The sequence below is a fragment of the Lepeophtheirus salmonis genome, chromosome 7 (assembly GCF_016086655.4).
Source record: "Lepeophtheirus salmonis chromosome 7, UVic_Lsal_1.4, whole genome shotgun sequence".
Classification (NCBI taxonomy): domain Eukaryota; kingdom Metazoa; phylum Arthropoda; class Copepoda; order Siphonostomatoida; family Caligidae; genus Lepeophtheirus; species Lepeophtheirus salmonis.
Window position 1 is genome coordinate 24,477,090 of NC_052137.2, and position 20,366 is coordinate 24,497,455.

General features: G+C 35.1%; 1 protein-coding gene across 22 annotated transcripts in view; it reads left to right on the forward strand.

Annotated features, from left to right (window-relative positions):
* The first annotated feature begins 2,294 nt into the window (after positions 1 to 2,294).
* sls (sallimus) overlaps positions 2,295 to 20,366 on the forward strand; it is a 54,902-nt gene continuing 36,830 nt past the window's right edge. For 9 of the 22 annotated variants that reach the window (XM_040716142.2, XM_071890064.1, XM_040716147.2 and 6 more), the window contains exons 1-24: positions 2,295 to 2,789; positions 3,423 to 3,591; positions 4,980 to 5,474; positions 6,239 to 6,350; positions 7,039 to 7,330; positions 7,841 to 7,987; positions 8,062 to 8,318; positions 8,434 to 8,663; positions 8,777 to 10,783; positions 10,843 to 10,986; positions 11,175 to 11,594; positions 11,918 to 12,166; positions 12,231 to 13,169; positions 13,232 to 13,443; positions 13,506 to 14,222; positions 14,287 to 14,794; positions 14,849 to 15,793; positions 15,938 to 16,150; positions 16,212 to 17,170; positions 17,249 to 17,466; positions 17,557 to 17,666; positions 17,934 to 18,079; positions 18,137 to 18,818; positions 18,887 to 20,314. In XM_040716142.2, coding sequence (XP_040572076.1) covers positions 3,435 to 3,591; positions 4,980 to 5,474; positions 6,239 to 6,350; positions 7,039 to 7,330; positions 7,841 to 7,987; positions 8,062 to 8,318; positions 8,434 to 8,663; positions 8,777 to 10,783; positions 10,843 to 10,986; positions 11,175 to 11,594; positions 11,918 to 12,166; positions 12,231 to 13,169; positions 13,232 to 13,443; positions 13,506 to 14,222; positions 14,287 to 14,794; positions 14,849 to 15,793; positions 15,938 to 16,150; positions 16,212 to 17,170; positions 17,249 to 17,466; positions 17,557 to 17,666; positions 17,934 to 18,079; positions 18,137 to 18,818; positions 18,887 to 20,314 — 11,587 coding nt within the window. In that variant the 5' untranslated portion in view covers positions 2,295 to 2,789; positions 3,423 to 3,434. Of the gene's footprint in view, positions 2,790 to 3,178; positions 3,282 to 3,422; positions 3,592 to 4,979; positions 5,475 to 6,238; positions 6,351 to 7,038; positions 7,331 to 7,840; positions 7,988 to 8,061; positions 8,319 to 8,433; positions 8,664 to 8,776; positions 10,784 to 10,842; positions 10,987 to 11,174; positions 11,595 to 11,917; positions 12,167 to 12,230; positions 13,170 to 13,231; positions 13,444 to 13,505; positions 14,223 to 14,286; positions 14,795 to 14,848; positions 15,794 to 15,937; positions 16,151 to 16,211; positions 17,171 to 17,248; positions 17,467 to 17,556; positions 17,667 to 17,933; positions 18,080 to 18,136; positions 18,819 to 18,886; positions 20,315 to 20,366 lie in introns of those variants that run through there. The other 13 variants (XM_040716143.2, XM_071890055.1, XM_071890053.1 and 10 more) reach the window with 13 other exon arrangements.

Below are 20,366 nucleotides of genomic sequence, written 5' to 3' on the forward strand. Positions count from 1 at the left end.
CATTATCGTCTTATGAAGTTAAGTCTATCGATGAATGGTTAATGATGCCAAGCTTGGGAACATTGATCTACAATAACGTCATATGAAATTAAATATGTTGCACATCATATTTGCATAGTTTATAAATCAGGATAAGGAAGAAAATGGGTCCATGGATTGAGACTGAATTTTTTTTTACGGACTGCACCAAAATATCCATCCAAATTGGTGGAGAAAAAATCCCAAGAATCAACCCTGAAATCCCAAGAAAACACTCAAAGTTTACAAAATATCAATACAATTTGACACTCACCTTGAATCAGTTATATTTCATATTCTTCTTCACCAACAATAATATCTTCTGACACATATATAAGATAATATCCTTTATGCGTTTTGAGTCTATCTTTGAATTGTTGATGAACATTCCCCTCTTCAACTTTCGTTATTAAGGCTATAGGTTGCTGCCCATTCAATCATGCTCAACCGTTATTTCTAATATATTATTTAGCCGCAATTAAAATCAAACAAAACGAGAACGAGTTGAAAACGAGTAAACGTGTAGTAAACTCGTAACTAGAGTTGGATTCGAGTTAAAACTCTCATGTTTGATCGAACTTGAGATTTCAATTATCGAAGTCGAGTCAAGTTCGAGTAAGGTGATAATACTTCGAGTTTCTAAAATTGGGTTCGAGTTTGTTGTTCAAGAAATAACATAAATAAGACCATTTATTTTGCTAATTAATAGGGTATACATATATATATATATATATGTATATATTTCATTTAATATCACTGGCTCACATTTTGTGACAAACTTAGGAAGTTATTTCAAAAGTTGAAGCATCTGTGCCGATGATTATTAAACTTTCTTCAACTTAATACTATTTTTACCGAGGTTACCATGAAGGTTGATGATCATATCTGCTACATCGTAATTAATCCTGTTCCTCTTCTTATAAACTATTTCCCCTGGAGATGAGACGACCCTACACTAGGAACTCAAGTTATGGAAATTGATAAATATCAAATGACCAACTTCAAAGGTCAAGAAATGCTTCTGGCTCATTCAAAGTGAAATAAATCAAAAAAAGGACATTTTTCGAAGTACCGTCATGTTCTCATATTAGCTAAAAACTCAGAAATTTCATCATTTTTTGTTCACCAATTCAGGATTTAGAGGCTTCTATGGTTTTGGCCTCGATGTCATCTACACTATTTTTATATCGCTGTATTTTTGAATGTTTTTGAAGATATCGATTCACATTAAAAACCATTTAATGGATAATTGTTTTATCCTTTCGTTTTATTTTAGAGCCAACAAAATGAGTTTTTACCCATAAGGTGATGAGGTCAATATTTGGACCTCAAATAAACGAAACATGTTCATTTTTAATTTCACTCAAATTTTTATATGTTAGTCTGTAATGAATCAGAAACATATAGAATAATTTTTCAAAGATGCTATCGATTCTACTTATATACAACATATGAAAATGTAAATTTCTGAATTTGAAAAAAAAGAGGGTGTTGTTTTTGAATAATTTATTTGGCTTGGAAGGACCCTTCTACCTCTTTAGCAGGCCATTTGATTGATCAATAAAGAGCAATTCGAAGTAACAGATAAATGTCCATGGCCTTTGGCCTATGCAGTTATATATTGTAATAGTGTGACGGGCTTTAGAACTAGTTATAACATGAATAATAATTATTATCTGTAGATTATGGCGCTGATCCTATCATTTTTATGATAATTACCTATATAAAAATATTATAAATTTGGCGACATCCTTATCCTTAATTTGAAATAGTTATTTGTATTTTGCAGAAATTATTAGAAATCCTTTCGTATCGAAAATAAATAACTGGATACTTATTACTCGAGACTCGTATATATATATCGAGTTTTCATAGTTCGAGTTCAAACAATGTCGAGTATTTTTTTTTTTTTTTTTGGATCTGACGGAGTTACTACATCTCTGCATATGACCAAACTTTACAAAAATTGCGTAACGACCCGAATCTCAGCACTAACACTTATGCAATTATCAAAAAACATAATACCTGGCATTTACTTTAAATGTTATCATTTGCATGTCGCGGAAGATCATGGCTATGTTATATGAAACACTCATTTGTATCAGACAAGCCTTTCTTGTACCTCATTAATAACCTGCATAGTTTTCATAATGAGAAGAAGCTCCAGTTAGAATCATTTGTAAAAGATTAAAAGGTTAAAATAACTTTATCATGCGAGCAAAGGAACTTTGCATTTCTCATATTATTCGAGTAAAAGCAGAAAAAAGAATATATCTAGTATATCATGGAAAGTATTTTATGTAATAGGTGAAAGCAAGTAAGTAAAAAAAAAGGAGCAGTCGTTCCACCTATAAAAAGTATTTGGAATTGGGCCCATTTGCTTACACGCCCATGGCAAGGCACGCTCTTTTTCAACTATCAACGGCCAAAGTTTCTCAACTTAGTATAAACTCTTCTATTTTTTTTGGAAAAAAAAATAAAATAAGGAGAAACTGATTTTAGTCATTCCACCTTCTTCTAGAAATTTACTCCAGGGGCTAATATAATTGGTGTTATCAAATAAATACAACACACTCTTGTCCAGGACCATCATAGACAAATTATCCCCTGATATATTAGTTTTAATTCAGCACTCGAGTTTGATTCCTTGCTCTAATATAAACATATTATTTATTCATTGTTCCTTCAAGTCTTAAGAAAATACCTTTTTAGAAGGGGAAAAAAATAAAGAAATATTCTAAAGGGATACCCATTCATATATAGATATCAAGGTAAGACATGTTTATTATTTCATCTCTTATTAAAAGGTCTTAAAACACTTTTTCCGTCTATTTATAACTCATGAGAAAGTCAATCTTCACTCCTGAGTATCCGTTTAAAAAAGAATGTAATTCCTTCAAAAATATATAAAAAGGAGAAAATATTTAACTTTTCCATAAATATTCAAAAAAAAAAAAAAAAAAAAAAAAGAGCAAAAAGTATCTTATTTTTGAATAAATTTTTGTTCATTCTGAGGCGTATACTTACAAATGAGGATGACGAACCCAAAAAATATGATGTCTTGGCTTTCATATACATATAATTTCTTGAAAATATTGCCAAGTAATTATTATTACTATGAATTTGCAAATTGTAATCATTTATTTATTTCTTTTTTTTCCTTTTTGTAAAAACACAAATATCACCATAAACAAAGAAAAACATTAATTTAGCCAAAATTAGATTCATTCATTTGAAGCATCAATCATCAATAACGAATACATGTATTTGTATACTATATACTTTTTTTAGTAGTAATTAAGCTAATTGGCAATGATAGATATGTTTCCCCAAATTATTATTTATATTAAGATCTTTGTTCAATTAAAAAAAATATATTTTTAAGTATTGTATTATTTATTTAGTCATAAGGAATCATGGCTGTCAATGTCGAAGGAGCTTCTCCGCCCGTGTTTGAGGAGATATTTCGAAATGCTCGCTTTGCTCAAGGAGGGAATGCCTTATTTGAAGGGAAAGTGAAGGGGAATCCAAAGCCACAAGTCATTTGGACAAGAAAAGGACTCCAAATGAAAGGTTTTCTTTTTTTCCTTTTTTTTTTGTGACCATTGTTATTATATATATACATTAGGGATGGAACGGTAGGCTAAACCCACGTTTTGGTAAAACCTTCGCGGTAGTTTTGAAGTTTTTTCGATATTGTATTGTTTGATAATTTATTTTCTGATTAAATAAATTATTCCTAATCATACTCAACTTCTCCAAAAAAAAAGTTGATATATAATATACTCGGGTTATATTGCACAACTATTCAGGAATATATATAATTTTTTTGTAAAAAGATGAGCATTTCTACATTTTTTTAGTAATAAACAAGAGCAATTAGCAGTCACAATATCGCCATCTGTCGACAAACTTATTTAGCTTGATACAGATGCATCTGTAGTTGCAAGGTCTAGTGAAGTTGATGGGTTAAAGGAGAAAGGCCTGAAATCCACTGTGGATGTAGTTCTCTGCCATAACGTGCAACTACTGGCTGACAGTGGATTTGAGGGGCTTAGTGTTTGGGTGACGAACACTCCGGAACTTTCCCTCGACATACACCCAATTGAGTGTACTCAAAGAGATGGGGATCTAGCCTATAGGGGGGGCAAAGTTTCAAAAAAGAGTTCAAAAGAAATCTTAAGGCTCTTTCCAGCCACTTTTTTATAGTACTCTGGATAGTCTGTTGTGAAACCCCAATATCTCTTGCATGGGCCTTCATGTACTTGAGGGGATTGCCCTGGACTTTTTTCTTTAACTCCACAAGCTCCAACTTGTCATTTTTTACAGAACCCATTTCCTCTCCAACGTTTCGGACTTACTGACGGTGTAGACAGTGGTTCTGGAGACACTTAACTATATTTTGGATAGCTCTCTTGACAGTCTGGTTTGAAACCCTGATATGTTTCCTTTTTACTCCAGTTTGGCATTATTGACAGAACCCTTTTTCCTCTTCAACGTTTCAGACTTGCTGACGTTGTAGACGGTATTCCTTGAGACGCCAAACTGCTTGGAGTGCGTAAGTTGAAATTTGTCTGTCACGTTCAAGTGCCATTTTATCGACTTGTACGTAAGCTACAGAGTTCAGGTTTTTTTTTTTAATGTTATGTTTTGTAATTTATTGTTTATGCTTTAATATATCTAAATATGAATTAATTTCACTCACTCAACCTTCATTAATTATTGAATTAGTAAGTGTTTAGATTTCAATGGACCACCCGGTATAAACCAAATAAAGAATCATAAGAAAAAACCCAAATTTTAATTATATCAAAATATTTAATATGAGATTATATGTGTCCGTACGCCAACGAGGGTAAAAACGTTCTGAACCGAGTCGCAGTACAATCCCATACCGTATCAGTCCTAATATATATATATATATAATGTTTGCAAATCAAATGTACTTTAACCGTCTTTAGGAAATGAGAAACATCAAATGATGTATGATGAAGAGTCTGGAAAGGTCTCCCTCTTAATTAAGTGCATAGGACCTGGTGATGAGGGGGAATACACATGTACTTCTCTGAATCCTTATGGTGAAGCTATTTGCACGGTCTACATATCCCCTGAGGCCACAAAAGCTGTAAAGAAAAGTCGGTCTGGACAAAAACTCCACAAAAGCTCAAGTAACAAGCAGGTCCAAATGGTGCAACAACAACAAGTTCAACAGCAACATCAAACTCAACAACAATTCATAATGCAACAACACCAACAAAACATGGCTCAACAGCACCAACAAAATATCGTACAACAGCATCAACAAAATAATATGCAACAACAGCATCAACAAAATAATATGCAACAACAGAACACGATGCAACAGCAAAACACCATGATGCGTCAGCAAAACATGGTGCAACAGCACAGCAGTTCTGCTTCTTTTCAGCAGTCTGCATCTTATAGTAGTCAACAAGGTTGGGATTGAATCTATTTTCTCGCCACAAACCCCAATTTGAGGATTTTTTTTTTTTTTGTAAATAGCTGTGGATTTTTAATTTTTTTTTTTATAAATTCAATATTTTTAAATTTTTCTACAAAAAATTTTAGATATTAAATTTTGAAACTTTTCTACAAAAAATTTTAGATATTAAATTTTGAATTTTTTCCATATAAATTATTTTTTTGCGAATAGCTATAGATTTTTGAATTCCTTCTGAAGAAAGTCATTTATTGTGAATAGCTATGGATTTTTAATTTTATTTCTTAAAAATTCAATATTCGGAACTTTTCTACAAAAAGTTTTAGATATTAAATTTTGAATTTTTTCCATATAAATTATTTTTTTGCGCATAGGTATGAATTTTTGAATTCTTTCTAGAGAAAGTTTGTGAATGGCTATGGATTTTTAATTTTTTTTTCTTATAAATTCAATATTTTTAAATTTTTATACAAATTAAATTATAATTAATTTAATTTTTGAATTTTTTTCTGAAAAAATTAATATTTCGTGAATAGCTATAGATTTTTGTAATTTCTTTACAATTTTTTACATTTTACAAGAATTTAATATTTGAAGTTTTTCCAAAAATTAAATTTTTTTGTGAAGAGTGATAGATTTATTTATAAAAATTTCAAAAATCAAGACCCTCCCCTCCAAAAAAAATATAGTACATATATAATACTGTAGACGCTATAATTTCTTTGTGTACATTTGAATTTATTTTCTGCATCTTACTAGTAGCTCAAATGTCTTCATCCACTCAATCAAGTTCTCATCAGATGTCCTCTGTTCAGCAAACGTCTTCTTCATCCATGAACCAATTCAACGCTCAACATCAAAAACAAGTTATGTAAGTACGGTCATCGGGGTTTTTCTTCCTTTTTCTTTTCGTTTGTCTTGGTTTTTTTTTTTTGCTCTTCAAATGAAAGTAATAAGTATACTAAGACGTACTTTTTTCCTTCTGAGGGGCGTCAGCAAGGTTGTTTATATTTGGGGAAGAGTTTGGATTTTGGAATTTAAATTAAAATATTGAATTTAAAAATAAAAAAATGTATATCTTAATTTTGTAGAATTTTTTTTCAAAAATCTACAGCTGTTTTTTGGAAAAATTATTCAGAAATCCATAGCTATTTATAAATAATTAAATTTCAAATATTACATTCTTGAAAAATGGAAAAAAGGAAATTCAAATATAAAATTTTTTGGACCTATGAATTCCAAAAATTCCCAGTTATTCAAAAAAAAATTTCAAATATAAGATTTTTTGAAAAAAAAATTCCAAAAATTCGAAACTGTTCACAAAAAATATATATTTTTTTTAAAAGAGATTTCAATAATCCATATCTTTTTCAACAAAATTAATTTTGGAAAAAAAATGCATAAAGTAAAATTCCTTAATTTTTTTTTTGGGGGGGGGTTAGCCCCTGGAGTACACTTCCTGCAACGCCTCTCATGCTTGACTTTCAATATATTTTTTATTTCCCTTTTCTAAAAAACCATTACTTCTCAATGATTCCACCTCGCACACAAATCTATAGGAATCATGCAGATGAGGATCAATCCTTTGTCCCAAAATTTGTTCATTGTTCGAGTGATTTAGAGGCTATGGAAGGGGACCAAGTACGTGTCTATGCTCGAGTCACAGGAAGACCTGCTCCAGACTTGAAGTGGTACTTGAGCTCCGACCTTCCCCTCGTGCAAGATGACTCTCACAAGATGTTAATTAATGAAACTGGGTGTCACACACTCTTATTCACCTCTGTCAGACTCTCAGATGCAGGAACCATTCGATGCATTGCCACCAATAGGAGTGGACAATCGACTTTCCAGGTTTCTTTTTTGTTTTACCTACTTTTTATTTTCTCATACTTATGACATATTGATATATGTGGCTTATCAACACAAAAGCAATCTTAAACAGAAATCAAGAAATGTGAAATTATCAATCAATTGTAAACGAGCCAATATTTAAATTGACTAATTAAGTGTAAATATGGCCTTTATATCCCTATTTCTGGGATGGACTGAGATACGTAGGAATACTAACTATAGTCTAAAGTCTTTATTACTAATGTTGAAATGTTGTTTAGATCCGATAGAACCTTTCAAATATAATATATCATATCTTTTTTTTAATAATTGGAATGCACTCTACGTGTCATTTAGAGTGTCTCCAAAGGATTTAACAAAATAATTTAATTATAGAAATATAAGATAAATTTTGAGAAAAGTCATACCAGTTTGCTTTTGTGTTGAGGAGGCATATATGTTTAAGCCTATGACCTCTAACGTACGTATTTCTTTTGTCTCTTCTTTGTGTGTGTGTTAATCCAAAAATAGTGTAACTTGATGGTCAAATCCAAAGCCGAGACTTCCTCTCCTAATTTTGTGCAAAAACTTCAAAATTGCAAATTTGAGCTTGGTCAAACAATAACCCTATCTGTAAAAGCTGTGGGGGAGCCCATCCCACGTCTTTCATGGCTAAAGGTACATTCTGTTTGAAGTGTTTTATCCCTTGTTTTTTGTTTTGATTATGTATATATTTTAATGATCATGTATAGGATGGTATTGCTCTCCAATCAGGAGGAAATGTTACTATAGCCGCCGATAATAATGGAGGCTCTGCGGTCCATATAACAAACACAGCAAAACAAAATGACGGTTGGTATCAAGTCTCTGCATTTAATGCTAAGGGATCTGCTATAACAAGAGCAAGAATCCTTATAAATATTCCACATGAAACAACTTTTGAAGGATTTCATCAACATGAAGAGAGTTATAGACTTGAAAGACCCATTGGAAGAAGACTAGAGCCGGAGTACGAAAAAGTTATTGCATGATGTTCTAAAAATAAAATAAAAAATTGCCTCTATATGTATATACAAATTTATTTTCTGCTTCTAATTTCTTTTTCTTTTTATCTTCTTCACTAGGCCTCAAAATGAACCAGAAGTTATTTATTTAAAGCATGTTGAACGATCCCAGCCACATAAAAAACCCATGGAAATGGAGCAAAAGTTTGGACAACCAACATTTGTCACTCCCCTTCACGATTTGACCATTAATGAAGGGGACAAGATCCGTTTTGATGCAAAAATATCTCCAGTGGGAGATCCCTCTCTTACTGTTGAGTGGTTCTTCAATGGAAATCCTATTCCATCTAGTAAGTAGAGTAATATTGTAATTTTGGGAGTATTTTGAATTTTTTGTATCCATGAATATTTCACAAAACTTTACTGGATAAAAAAGAGTATCTTTTTTAAATGATTAATCTAGGCTCAAGAATGAATTCCACTTGCCAATTTGGATTTGTATCTCTTGATATGCTTAATTCTACAACAAGCGATTGCGGTGAATATACTTGTGTGATCAAGAATGAGGGAGGCACTGCACATTGCTCATCACAACTCATGGTAAGGCAAAGGAAGGAGATGGAAACAGAGTTTAGATCTGCTACACAACATGTGGAAAACCGAATGGCAACCTCTACCGTAGTTCAGGAAATCAAAGAGCCTCCCCCTCCCAAACCAGAATTTGTAAAGCCATTGGTTGGCGTGGGAGAGAAACTTGAGGGCTCAAATGTTCATTTAGAAGCTCAAATCAACCCTGTATCGGACCATACCATGAGAATTGAATGGTTTAAAGATGGAAAGCCAATCACTGCTAGCTCTAGAATTGGAACCATTTTCAACTTTGGTTATGTGTCCTTGAATATAAATGGCGTAAGATCTGAGGATGCAGGAACATATACTTGCAGGGCTACAAATATTACTGGAGAGGCTGTTACTAACTCTACACTTCAAGTTAAAATCACTCAAGATTTGACAGCATCGACTGGTATCAATGAACAACAGCAATACATAGAAAAAGTTCAACAATTAGAGGAGTATCAATCCTCAAAGAGTATCAAGCGTTTGGACTCCATTGTTGAGCCCGCCTCACCACCAGAGTTTAAAACTCAGCTTAAGGATCAAGTTGATATTCGTGAAGGAGGATTTGCCCATTTCGAAGCCAGATTGGAACCAATGGGAGATCATACCATGAGAGTTGAATGGAGAAAAGACGGACAACTAGTTGAAGCAAGCTCAAGGATCACATCTTTCTTTAATTTCGGTTATGTCGCTCTTACGATCAAACAAGTTACTGCACTCGATGCTGGTCGATATACTTGCACTGCTTATAATGGAAAAGGAAATGTTGAAACATCAGCTTCTCTAACGACATCTAGCAGGGTAGATCCTGAATTCCAAAGTAAATCCTGGTCAAGTATACAACAAATGGAAACAAGCAAGAAGTCTGCATCTACAACCTTTGCTCAACACGAGACCACATCAGTTCCTCAATTTGTAAGCCAATTAAAGGGTACAAACATTATCTTAGAAGGACAAAGAGCTCATTTTGAATGTAGAATTGAACCACAAAATGATCCCAAATTGATGGTCGAATGGCTTCACAATGGCGTTTCTCTTTCTGCATCTAGCAGAATTCAAACATTCTGTGATTTTGGTTATGTTGCAATTGATATTTTAGATGTCAAAAAAGAGGATGCTGGAGTATATTCTCTGATTGTCAAAAATACTTTAGGGGAACTAAAGACGGATGTTGAGCTTCGAGTGGACACTCATGCTGATAGTGTTGATCATTCCACGATTCATGCACGCACTATTGAAGAAACCAAGAAATTTGAAATGAAACAACAGCACACAACAGTCAGCCAAGGAACTGAGAGATTGTGTACCTCTGCTCCTGCCTTCCGAACACCTCTTCAAAATCCTCAACCTGTTTTAGAAGGGCAGAACATTCACTTGGAAGCACGCTTAGAGCCAATTGGAGATCCAACAATGAAAGTGGAATGGTTCTTTAATGAAAGGAGCCTTACAGTTGGGTCCAGATTCAAAACCTACAATGACTTTGGATTCATCGCCTTGGATATCATAGGAGTGAATGCTCAAGATCAAGGTGTTTATACTTGCAAAGCTACAAATCAATTGGGCTCTTCACACACCAGCGCTAATGTTGAAGTTCATACAAAAAATAGCATCATCACTGAGACTGAGAATGAAGCTGCTATGCAACAGATTAGCTATTTAGAATCTTCGGAGAAGTTTCAACAAAAAATAGTGGAAGAAAGTGAACCCAAACAACCTCCTAATTTTGTCAAAAATCTCCATAATATTGATATTGTAGAAGGAAAAAATGTTCATTTGGAGGCCCGTCTTCTCCCTACTGGAGACTCCACTATGCAAGTAGAATGGACTGTGAATGGAAAACCTCTCAAATCAGGTACATCAAATTAAGAAAGCCGTAAATTAATTTGGCTCACACTTTTATTCCTTTTTAAGGTCACAAAATTCGACCAGCCTATGACTTTGACTATGTTGCTCTTGATTTATTGTCAGTGTATCCCGAGGATAGTGGTTTATACACCTGCACTGCTCGTAATGCATATGGAGAAGCACAGACCTCTGCAACTGTTAAAGTTTCACGTAAGAATTTATTCCCATTCTATGTGGCTTTTTTAATTACTTTATTAGATATGTACATTTCTTACTTACTGTCTTTTATTACGTATCATAGTACGTAATACTTGGAATATTTTTAAAGTATGCATTTATGATTTATTTGTCGATTGTTAATGAGTTTAAAATAATGATGGATTAATATCCAAATATAGCAACAACTGAGATAGGTATGGACCACAAAACTGCTCAAAACCTTCAAAGACTAAATTTATTAGAACAAAGATCTGCAGCTCGATTGAGTCACAAACATGGGGATCTTGAAGAGGAGTTGGATCAATTTTTAGAGTCCCCGCGCTTTGTTTCACAGCCTAAGAATGTAACAAATATTTCTGAAGGGAAAAATGCTCACTTTGAAGCCAAATTAGAGCCAATCACAGATCCAAACCTGTCTGTAGAATGGTTCAAAAATGGAAGCCCCATCACAATAGGCCATAGATTTAGACCTATTCATGACTTTGGTTATGTTGCCCTTGACATTGTAGGTCTTATTTCTGAAGATTCTGGGACTTATACATGCAGAGCCACTAATTTAGCCGGAACTTGTGAATGTCAAGCTATGTTAAGCTGTAAAAGTAAGAGTCAAATGCATGATGATAGGCTAGCAATTATGATATTGCATGATCTAAGTCTTTACATGTTTCTTTCTACATCAATGTATATACATATTGATCTGACTTCTTCATTGTTTCATATTTCTTTTATGAAAAATATTTCTTGGAGATCTAAAATAATTATTAATATACATTTTACGTGTTTTAAGCATGAAATTAATGTTCTGTTATTGGGTAGTTTGAAAGAAATGCATGTGTGTATGTACCTTCTCAATATCCGATTCATCTTGTTTGCTTGAACGATTTTTTTTATCTTATTTAAAAAAATACCTCATATCTTATAGGTGGGCAGCAAATTATATCCGAGACATCAAATGAATTATCCCAATTTGAAATGTTGGAACAAAGAAAAATGGCGGGCAAACATCAAATTGAGGAAGAAACAACAACGCAGGCTCCAGTTTTCACAACCTCAATGAAAAGTGTAGAAATCAAGGAAGGACAAAGGGCACATTTTGAGTGTCGAATTATCCCTGTCTCCGATCCCACTCTAAAAGTTCAATGGCTCCTTAATAGTCAACCCATCAAACAAGGTAAACTTCCTGTTAATTTTCATATAGAAGGAAATCAATTACAATTGGGTTATTCTAACTCCAGCCAACCGTATCAAGGAGGGATTAGATTTTGGATTCGTTTCCTTGGATATTATGCAAGCTCATCCTGACGATGCTGGAACCTACACTTGCCGTGCTATTAATAGACTTGGAGAGGCAGTGAACTCTGCTTCATTGGTGGTTAAAATGAAGGAAACGATCATCAAAGATACTTTGCATGAAGGAGCTATGAACCAGATTCATCATCTAGAACAAGCTCGTGTTGCTCAAACCCAGGAAGAAGGATTAACAACGCAAATCCCATCCTTTACCAGTGTGATGAAGGACTTGGTTCTTTTAGAAGGAACATCTGCTCATTTTGAAGCTAAATTAGTGCCCATTGGAGATCCTAAACTTAGAGTTGATTGGCTGCATAATGGAAAACCCATCCAAGCATCAAACAGAATGTCAACACTTCATGATTTCGGATTTGTTGCATTGGATTTGAAATACACTAGACCCGAGGACAGTGGAACCTATACATGCCGAGCTGTTAATACACTTGGAGAAACAACCACGTCTGCTACAATGCAAATTATGTCTGCACAACATGGACCCATGGGAGAAACGATGCATGAAGATGCTCTACAAAAAATAGCATCTCTTGAGCAAAAGAAGTATGTATCTCATGTAATGGAGGAAGACGCCGTTCAAAGTGCTCCTGTCTTTGTGGTTCCTCTTCAAGGAAAAACAGAGCTTATTGAGGGGCAAAACATTCATATGGAATGCCGGATTGAGCCTTACCCAGATCCATCTCTCAAAGTTGAATGGTATCACAATGGAAAGGCTCTTCCTTTTGGAAATAGATGGAAAACATCATATGACTTTGGCTTTGCTGCTTTAGATATTCTAGGCTGTTATCCAGAGGACTCGGGAACCTATACTTTAAGGGCTACAAATGCTTTAGGAATGACTGAGTCACATATTGATTTCAAAGTTAGCTGTAAGTTATGATATTTAATACTTGATCAGCCATTATAATAACATTTAAATGTACTTTTCCAGCTCGTAGTGGATTACTTTTGGACAGTGAGCATACAGATGCTCTCGAAAAAATCAAATATTTGGAGTCTAAGAGGAGAAGAATGGATGATCAGGAAGTCATTATCACTGAAGCTCCTCAGTTCGGACATGTTCTCAAAGATCTTAATTTAGAAGAAGGTCAACCTGCTCATTTTGAGACGACTTTAACTCCCGTTAACGATGCCAATATGAGAGTATGAAAACATCATAAATTAAACTTCACAATATTTGCTATTAATTATACATCAATATTTAGGTTGAATGGTATTGCAATGGAAAGCCTATTCCTCAAGGTCATCGATTCAGAACCACATATGATTTTGGCTTTGTCGCTTTGGACATTTTATATGCTTATCCAGAGGATAATGGAAATTATACATGCATTGCTAAAAATGCTATTGGAGAGGATTCAATTTCTTGTAATCTGTCTGTTCAAGGAAAAGCATCCCTACTCTTAGATACCATGGACAGAGATAGACTCACTCATCTTCGTAACCTTGAAAATAAGCCAGACTATAAACACGTTGAAGGGGATGCCCAATACACAAAACCAGTTTTTACAACCCCACTCAACAATGCCGATGCTGTACCTGAACAAGCACATGTACATTTAGAATGCAGACTTGAACCTGTCAACGATCCCAACTTGATAGTTGAATGGTTCGTTGGAGGAAAAGCCATTCGTACGGGACATCGTTTCAGAATGACTCACGACTTTGGATACGTAGCACTGGATATCCTTTATGCTTACCCAGAGGACAGTGGTACTTACATGTGCAAAGCTAGCAATAAATTAGGAGAGGCTGTAAACACATGCTCTGTTAGTGTTATTGGTAAACAGTCCTTGCTCCTTGATTCTCAGCATGCTGAGAGTTGGCAGAAAATCCAACATTTGGAGTCCAGGAGCCATCAAACCAAGCTTCAAGTTGTTGAGACACCATCTGGTCCCCCCAGATTCATAACTGAATTGATGGTTAGTTCATTCGGTTTTTCATATTGTGAAATAATTTGATATTTTTTATATATTTGTTAATTAGGGGAAAACCACTTTAACTGAAGGACAAAATGCCCACTTTGAGGCCCAAGTGGAGCCCATCAATGATACAAATCTCAAAATTGAGTTTACTCACAACGGAAAAGCCCTTAAGCAAGCATCTCGTATCCATAGTCTTTGTGACTTTGGCTACGTTGCTCTTGACATTGCCCAGTTAGTTGTTGATGATGCGGGTGAATACATTTGTAGAATATACAACAAGCATGGTGAAGTCAAATCTAAAATCAATTTGAGTATCTCTGGAAGGGATTCTTTGGATGTTTCTTCTCAAAGACCAGAGGGGCTTGAAAAGATCAAAGAGCTTGAAAGACATAAGCAACGTGATAAAAATGAGGAGTTAGTCACTTTCCAAAAGCCAGTATTCACTCAAGGTTTGTTGAATGTTGAAAAAGAAGAAAGCCAAAATGCTCATATTGAGGCTAGACTTATTCCCATTGGTGATCCTTCTCTGCGTGTTGAGTGGTTCAAGGATGGACAACTAATATCAACAGGTAACATTTTGTGCCAACCTCAACGTAGTGTTTCTATTGAATAAATATTTTCAGGGTCTCGAATCAATACTTTACATGATTTTGGATTTGTATCATTGGATATAAAAGGCCTAAGGGAGTCTGATGTTGGGATCTATGAATGCCGTGCAATCAATTCTCTAGGTGGGGCAACTGCAACGGCAACAATCAAAGTTATGAGTAAAGGATCCTTAATCTTAGACTCACAACATCCTGAAGGAATGCGAAAAATCACTGCATTGGAGTCCTCAAAACTTAGACATCAAATCTCCGAACAAGAATCTAAATTTGAACGACCTACTTTTGTATCTACACTAACGGGTACTCCTGAAGTACTTGAAGGTCAAAGAGCACATATGGAATGCAGAGTTGTTCCTCTCGGAGATTCTAACTTAAAATTTACATGGTTCAAAAATGGAGAAAATTTGAACACAGGATCTCGAATTCAAGCCACACATGACTTTGGGTTTGTTACCCTGGATATTGATTCTTGCATCCCAGAAGACTCAGGAATGTACACCATTAAAGCAGAAAACTTTGCTGGAGAGGCATCTACTTCCTTTGCTCTAAGAGTAGGTGACAAATCTGGAATTATGGGAGATGCTCTACAGCCGGATTCCCTCAAGAGAATAGAGCAGTTGGAAGCTCAAAAGAACCAAAAGAAAAAGAGCATGGATGACTCCATCATCGCTCAACCACCAGTTTTCATGCAACCTCTAAAGGACATTGGTTCTATCGCTGAAGCTCAAAATGTTCATGTTGAGGCCTCAATTGAGCCAAGAAATGATCCTGACCTTAAAGTTGAATGGGAATTTAATGGAAAATCTCTATCTTGTGGCTCACGCATCAAAACAACTCTGGATTTTGGACATGTACAGCTATATATTAATGGTGTTCGTGGCTCAGATTCTGGCTTGTATACTTGTAAGGCAATCAATAAACTTGGAGAAGCTGTATCAACCACTCAAATCAAGGTTGAAGGTAAATAACAAATATATATTTTTTTTAGCAAATTGAAATTCAAGACAATTCATTTGCCTTTTTTTTTTACTTTTTTTTTCATTTTATTATTTGACATTTTTGTGTGAGTGTCATCTTTTAATTTAAATACTCCATTATTAACAGAGAGCAGTACAATATCAGGTCAATCTCAGTATCCATCAGCTTTAGATAAAATTAAGAGTCTTGAGGCTCAAAAAGTAAAAAAAGAAACTGCAGAAAAAACGTATACAAGCCCAACATTTATTGAACACTTGAATAACGTAACCTGTGCTGAGCAAGACACAGCAAGGTTTAGTTGTCAAATAGAGCCAAGTCGAGACCCTACTCTTAAAATAGGTAATAATATAATTATAAATGGCATTTACATGATGATAAAGGAATTGAATGCTTTCTATAGATTGGCTTCTTAATGGAAAGCCTATCCCAGCAGCTTCTCGTTTTGAGACCCGACAAAGCCTTGGTCATGCTGGTTTAGATGTCAAAGATTGTTTACAGTCAGACTCTGGTGTTATTCAATGTGTTGTATCGAATAAGGAAGGAAAAGTTACATCTTCTGGAACACTATCAGTCAATCCTATCAAGACTTCATTCGACCAACAAAGTCCAGTTTTCACTACACCGTTGCCAAAAGAAATAGTCGTAAGGGAGTCCGAAACAGCTTTTAGATTAGAAGCTTTTGTAGAGCCTAGAAAGGATGAGAACCTTGATATAACTTGGTATCAAAATGGTGTTCCAATTTCTCTCAGTTCCAGGACCAAAGCAAGTGTTGATTTTGGACAAGTTGTGCTTGTAGTAGAGGATTTATCTGCACGAGATGAAGGAGTTTATACGTGCAATGCCAAAAACGCTTATGGTGAAGCCACAACTTTTACTTCAATCAAATGTAAGGGCCTTGAAGGACTTGACTTGGGAGTAAAACACCCAAAGGGAAAGGCAGGCTTGGATGCCATTGCTGAATTTGAGAAAAATATAATGGGAAAGGATTATTGTATCCATGAGGATCAAGAAAAGGAGGAAGAATCAGGGACTGCTCCTAAATTTGTCACACCTTTTTTCGATGTATCCGCCTCCGAAGGTGATAATGCCCTATTCCAAGCACGGGTTGAGCCTACAAAGGACGGTACAATTAAATTAGAATGGACACATGATGGTAGACCCGTTGAAGAAAGCTCCAGATTAATCAAAGTTTTGTCATTCGGAATGGCAATCCTAGAAATAAAAAATTTATCTCGTAGAGATTTCGGAACATACGTCTGCAGTGCCTCAAACAAATATGGCTCAGATAGTTTAGACATGAAACTTACTTCTCAAAGTCATGTATCTTCTGAAGCTCCCATATTTACATCTCATATTAAAGTATGGCTCCACATTTATCCCTTTCCTTATCTTTTATTCTTCCTTTTTGTTTTTGTTTTATTCCAAATTTTTTATTAGGATGTTACTCATCTTAAAGATGGTGACTCCGTTCATTTTGAGTGCAAACTAACTCCAGTACATGACCCGGAGCTCAAAGTTGAATGGACATTCAATGATAAACCCATACAACACTCTTCTAGATTAAAAACTATCTGTGATTTCGGATTTGTGACTTTGGATATTTCAGGTGTTGATTCTCGTGACTCAGGCATTTACAAGTGCCGTGCATACAATAAGTAAGTATTGAGTAGATCAAAAACCTTTCAACTCAAACTTGATTAGTATGAACTTTCAATTTATTAAATATATACTAAATCAATTTTAAGATACGGCGAGGACACAACGACTGCTACAGTCGCCTGTGAAGCTAGAAGTGGTGTATACTATGACTCACTACAACCTAGCTCTCTTGAAAAAATCAAGAATCTTGAGACCGGTATGGAATTGATTCTTTAAAAATTAACCATTACTTACACCTTCTTTTATGAGTGAAGTTTGATTATATCATTTTTTTTACTAATTTGAAGTGTTTCAATTACTTTTCATGACCTTTTTCATGCATGCTCAAAAAAAAACAACTTTTTTTTTGTTCGACCAAATGAAACCACTTAGATATTTATTCTAAATGGTTTGGTTTTGAATGCCATGCATGAATAATTTTCAGAAGTTGATGTCTAAATATGTACTTTATCACCAATTTTAGAAACGAATACTTCCGATCACGCCACTGTGGAGGTAAAGGACCCTCCAAAGTTTGTGACCCAAATTTGTGAGAAAATTTCAATTTCCGAGGGTCAAAGTACACATTTTGAGGCCAAGCTTTCACCTGCAGAAGATCCAAATCTCACTGTAAATATTCATGACTATCCAAACAATTTTTTTTTTCATTTTTTCATTATTAATCAGATTGAGTGGTTCAAGGACGGAAAACCCCTTTCTACAGGACACAGATTTAGAACTTTCCACGATTTCGGCATTGTTATCCTGGATATTCTTTACACTTATGAAGAAGATCAAGGTCTCTATGAATGTCGTGCGAAAAATATGTTTGGTTCAGATGTTACAAAGGGTACAATTGAATGCGCGGCTAGATCAAATCTTATCCTTACACCACAAGTACCTGGGGATTTGAAAGAATCAACTCTAGAGCATATTAGTCATTTGGAATCAAGTGCTAAATTCCAATACAAGACCTCTTCAACCTTTTCTTCAGGAAGTGCTCCTAGATTCACTGTGCCAATTCATAATATTGAAGATCTCAAGGAAGCTGAGAGTGCTCATTTTGAGGGTAGAGTTGTTCCTACTGATGATCCTAATCTTCAAATCGAATGGTTCTGGAACGGCAAAGCTCTCAAAGCTGGATCCAGAATCCGAACATTCTGTGATTTTGGATTTGTCATTCTCGAAATATCTCCTGTTTATCCAGAAGACTCTGGTGAATATATGTGTAAAGCAAAGAATTCTCTTGGAGAGGCTGTGACAACTGCCACATTAAAGTGCTCCGGTAAAAGAAATCTCATCATGGATTCTCAACTTCCTAAGGGCATGGAAGGCGCAATTGACAAAATTGCACATCTTGAAGGATTAGGTGCGTATTTGACTTATGACCCGTCTATTGATAATTTCTAAACATACTTTCTTCTCCTCCACCTTCAGGCAAAATGCGTGATGCTCCAATCATCTCTGATGATCTTGGAAATCCACCAGAGTTTTTGGTAAATCTTCAAGATCTCCTCTTAGCTGAAAACTCTCTTGCTCATTTTGAAACACGTATAACTCCAGTCAATGATCCTAGTATGAGAGTAGAATGGTACCATAATGGAAAACAATTAAGTGCTGGCTCGCGAATCAAAACAATTAATGACTTTGGTTTTGTGATCCTGGAAGTTGCCAATGTTTTAACAAGAGACTCTGGGAATTATACATGTAAAGCAACAAATAAGCATGGTGAAGCAAGTGTTTCCTGCAATGTCACAGTTAAAAGCAAACAATCCATAATAACAGACCCTCAAGTACCCAGAACCTTCCGTTCTGGAGCTGAATCCATTCAGAAATTGGAAGAAAGACGTTGGAAGCGTGGAGAAGGACCTTTAATTGAAGAGGTACCCGGACATCCTCCCAAATTTGTCACACAAATCAAGGAAATCACTCTTGTTGAAGGTCAAGCAGCACATTTTGATTGTCGTGTTGAGCCTGTTGGAGATGGATCAATGAAAATCGAGTGGTTCCATGAAGACAGTCCTATTTTTATTGGATCTCGTATCCACACACTTAGTGACTTTGGTTTCATTGTTCTGGATATTGACTGGACCTTCAAAAGAGACTCTGGAACCTACATCTGTCGAGCCAGCAATAAATTTGGTGTTGCTGAGAGTAGAGCTACTCTACAAGTTAAGAGTCTGAAAGACATTAACTTGGATTCCCAATTACCACCAGGCATGAGTATGGACCATTTGAAGGAGCTTGAGAAGGGTAAAGTTCAAAGTAAAATAGAACCAGAGACTGAGATAACAGTCCCAAAATTTATTACTCAACTCGAGTCAAGAGCTGTTGGTGAAGGAGAGCCCGCTCATTTCAATTGTAGAGTTGAACCTAAACACGATCCAAAATTAGATGTCAAATGGTATTTCAACGACAAGGAACTAAGCTCAGGACATCGCTTCAGGATTACTCATGAGTTTGGATACGTAGCTCTAGATATTTTGTATGCCTATCCTGAGGACGAGGGAGAATATGTATGTAAAGCGAGTAATGCCCTTGGAGAAGACATTACCAAATGTACACTTAAATGTAAGCAACTTCCCGCAATTCAATTGGAACAACAAACACCAAAGGGAATGAAAAAATCCGACTACTATGTCCAAATGGAGGCATCCATGCAAAAGTATTCCCAAGAGATGCGCCTCACTGAAGAAGATGTCTACGATGCAGAAAAGAGACAACCTCCTAGATTCGTTACTCTTATTAAGAGTATAACAGATTTAATGGAAATGCAATCTGCCAAATTCGAGTGTCAATTAGCCCCTGTTGGAGATCCAAATATGAAAGTTGAATGGTTCTTCAATGGAAAACCATTACCATTCAGTAAGTAAACACGTTAGACAGCTTGTTCTTGTGTTAATTATATACACTTTTT